Here is a 2,445-nt window from a genome sequence, read left to right on the forward strand (position 1 = left end):
TCTTCGATTTCATCGACGCAGAGAATGGCACACCGCAGCAGCAGCAGCAGCAGCAGCAGGATCCAGACAGTCTAAGGAAGTGGCTTCCGTTCAGCGTCGAATTCCCCTCCGAACAGGAGGTTGCGCGCGAGTTGGCGTCACGAGCCACCCGTGGAATTACCAACAACAACAACAGCAGCAGCAGATTGCTGTTTCGCAAGCGACCGGCCCCTCCGCCGTCGTGTGACGCGGTGGACGTGCAGCGCGACGGCAAGCGTCGGGCAGTGCGGGAGGATTACGCGCTGCTTTACGGCGCCACGCCACTCTCGGCGCAGACGCGCATGTTCCTCGCGGCAACTGCCGCCGGCGTGGCGCGGGTGGTGCGCGAGGTGGAGCCGCTGCAGCAGCACCTCTACGAGGTTATACGCGAGGGGGCGCCATGCCACTTGTACCTCGACGTTGAGCGGGAGCGGGACTACTCCGCCTGGCGTCCCGTCGTCGAGATACCCGACAGTAACAGCAGTGGCGATGATAGCGGCGGCAGCGACGAGGCAGGTGGGAATGGAAGCAGCGTCACGTATGAGTGCCGCAACGTGTCAGAGTACAAGGCGGCGCTTGCCACAGCGATGTGGCGGCCCCAGCGTTGCTGTGCGTGGGACTGCGATCTGCACGCCGACAACAGCGCCACGACGGCTGTGCTCCTTGCAGAGCTGCGCGAATTCCTCCTCACTGCGCACCCCGCCCTTGTGGCAGCAGGCACAGTAGCAGAAGACACGACGTCAGCAATATCGGGCGAGGGCGGGGCTCAGCTGCAAGAAGGGGAAGGTGCGACGCTATTGTCATCATCGTCATCATCATCAGCAGCAGCAGCGAGCGGGCCGCTCGGAGCGGGCGCTGAGGCTGTGGTAATGCGGTCACTGCAGCGTGGCGGGGGCAGAAAGTTCTCCCAGCATTACGTTGTGAAGTTCGATGGCCGGTGGTTCAGCAGCAATGCGGACGTTGGAAGGATTGTGGGGCACTTCGTCGACTACCTGTACGAGCGCGCGGTGGTGGAGCCGCGGGTGCATGTCGCACTGTTCTACCACGACCCGCCGAAGGAGTTCGCTGTGTTGCCGAACGGGCCGTTGCCGTTTCTGCCGCTGCGCTGCCTCATTGATACTGCGGTGTACAGCCGCAACCGCATGCTGCGCTGCCTCGGCAGCTGCAAGCTGCACAAGACAAGCGTCCTCGCAGTGGAGGGTGTGCACGGCACAACACCCACTGCTGCTGGGGCGGCGGCGGCGTTAGCGGCCAACGACGTCGTGGCGCTCTTCTTCGCGTCCCTCGTAACCCTCCCAGTGGGCCGCCGCAGTGTGATATCTATGCCGCCACCATCTGTGACATCAGCGGCAGCAGCAGGAGGAAGAGGAGTGCCACGCTACGGGGGTGCGCAGGGCGGCGGTCATGGGGATGGCAACGTGAGGACGTGTCTGCTGGAGGGCGCCGATGGGGAGCGGTACCGCGCCCTCGCGGAGTATGTGGCTCAGCAGTGGAGAGCCGTTGGTGGAGTGACGTGCAGCGCGAGTGGTGTGCGGCAGTGCGGCGAGCGGCACCTGCTGCTGCTGCTGGACGGCTCACGGTACTGCGGCAACGTGGGGCGCGAGCACCGCTCCAACCGCGTCTACATCATTGTCGACCTGCAACAGCGTGTGTGGGCGCAGAAGTGTTTTGACCCCGACTGCTGCGCGTACAGGGGCACGCCGCAGCCAATTCCCGATGGCGTACTGCCGCACGACCGGCACGACTGGACGGGCGAGACGACGGCCGCCGCACGCGCCACACACGCGGCGCTGCGCACAGCGTTCCAGCCGCCCGTCTAAAGGGAGGGGTGTGTGTGGTGCCGTGGCGGTGCTGCTGGTGTGTGGTGCCGTGGTTCTTTACCTTGTTGCTGTCTGTTATTTAAAAAAAACAACGATTGCGGGGATGGACAGAATAAGTGTTCGTGAACCTCACTTCCGCATTCTTTGCAGAGCTGACTTTGCCGCTGCTGCTTTGCATCTTGTGCTGTTTTGTTTTGTGTTTTTGCGTGTGGAGGTGGAGTGAGCCGTTTCCACGACTGCAGTGGTGTAGAAGAGAGGCATGTTGTGGGGGCCTGCAGTGCGCGGCGCTGGGCGCCTTGTGACGCTGCTGCTTCTGCTGCTGGCAGTGGGCGCCGCTGGTCACCGCGGCTTCTCAGGCGAAATTCCAGCAGAGCCGTACGACACGGCGTACCACGCATACTTTCGCAACTACCCGTCGGTGCGGCCATGCATTTTGGGGGCGGCGGTGACGGCCGAGACAAGTGGCAGCGTGGACAACAGGCGCAATGATAGCGACGCGTACTGGGGCTGTAAAATTGGAAGCAACGCCGTCACGCCGCACACGCTGCTGCTGCTTACTGCAGCGGAGGTGGCGCAGATGCTGCTGATAAGTGACTGCGGCGCCAAC

The 2,445-nt window shown here is 63.4% G+C and overlaps 2 protein-coding genes across 2 annotated transcripts; both read left to right on the forward strand.

Moving 5' to 3' along the window:
• Nucleotides 1-320: 320 nt before the first annotated feature.
• Nucleotides 321-1,838, forward strand: DQ04_15381000 (coiled-coil domain-containing protein 111; the record flags this gene model as incomplete). The annotated part of the gene is made up of 1 exon (XM_009317305.1): nucleotides 321-1,838. The coding sequence occupies one exon, from the start codon at nucleotides 321-323 to the stop codon at nucleotides 1,836-1,838; it is 1,518 nt and encodes a 505-aa protein (XP_009315580.1).
• A 259-nt stretch (nucleotides 1,839-2,097) lies between these two features.
• DQ04_15381010 (hypothetical protein) lies at nucleotides 2,098-2,445 on the forward strand (the record flags this gene model as incomplete). The annotated part of the gene is made up of 1 exon (XM_009317306.1): nucleotides 2,098-2,445. A coding segment is annotated over one exon (348 nt), but the record flags the coding sequence as incomplete, so codon positions are not given.

The sequence above is a fragment of the Trypanosoma grayi genome (assembly GCF_000691245.1).
Source record: "Trypanosoma grayi strain ANR4 Tgr_1538_V1, whole genome shotgun sequence".
NCBI classification, from domain to species: domain Eukaryota; phylum Euglenozoa; class Kinetoplastea; order Trypanosomatida; family Trypanosomatidae; genus Trypanosoma; species Trypanosoma grayi.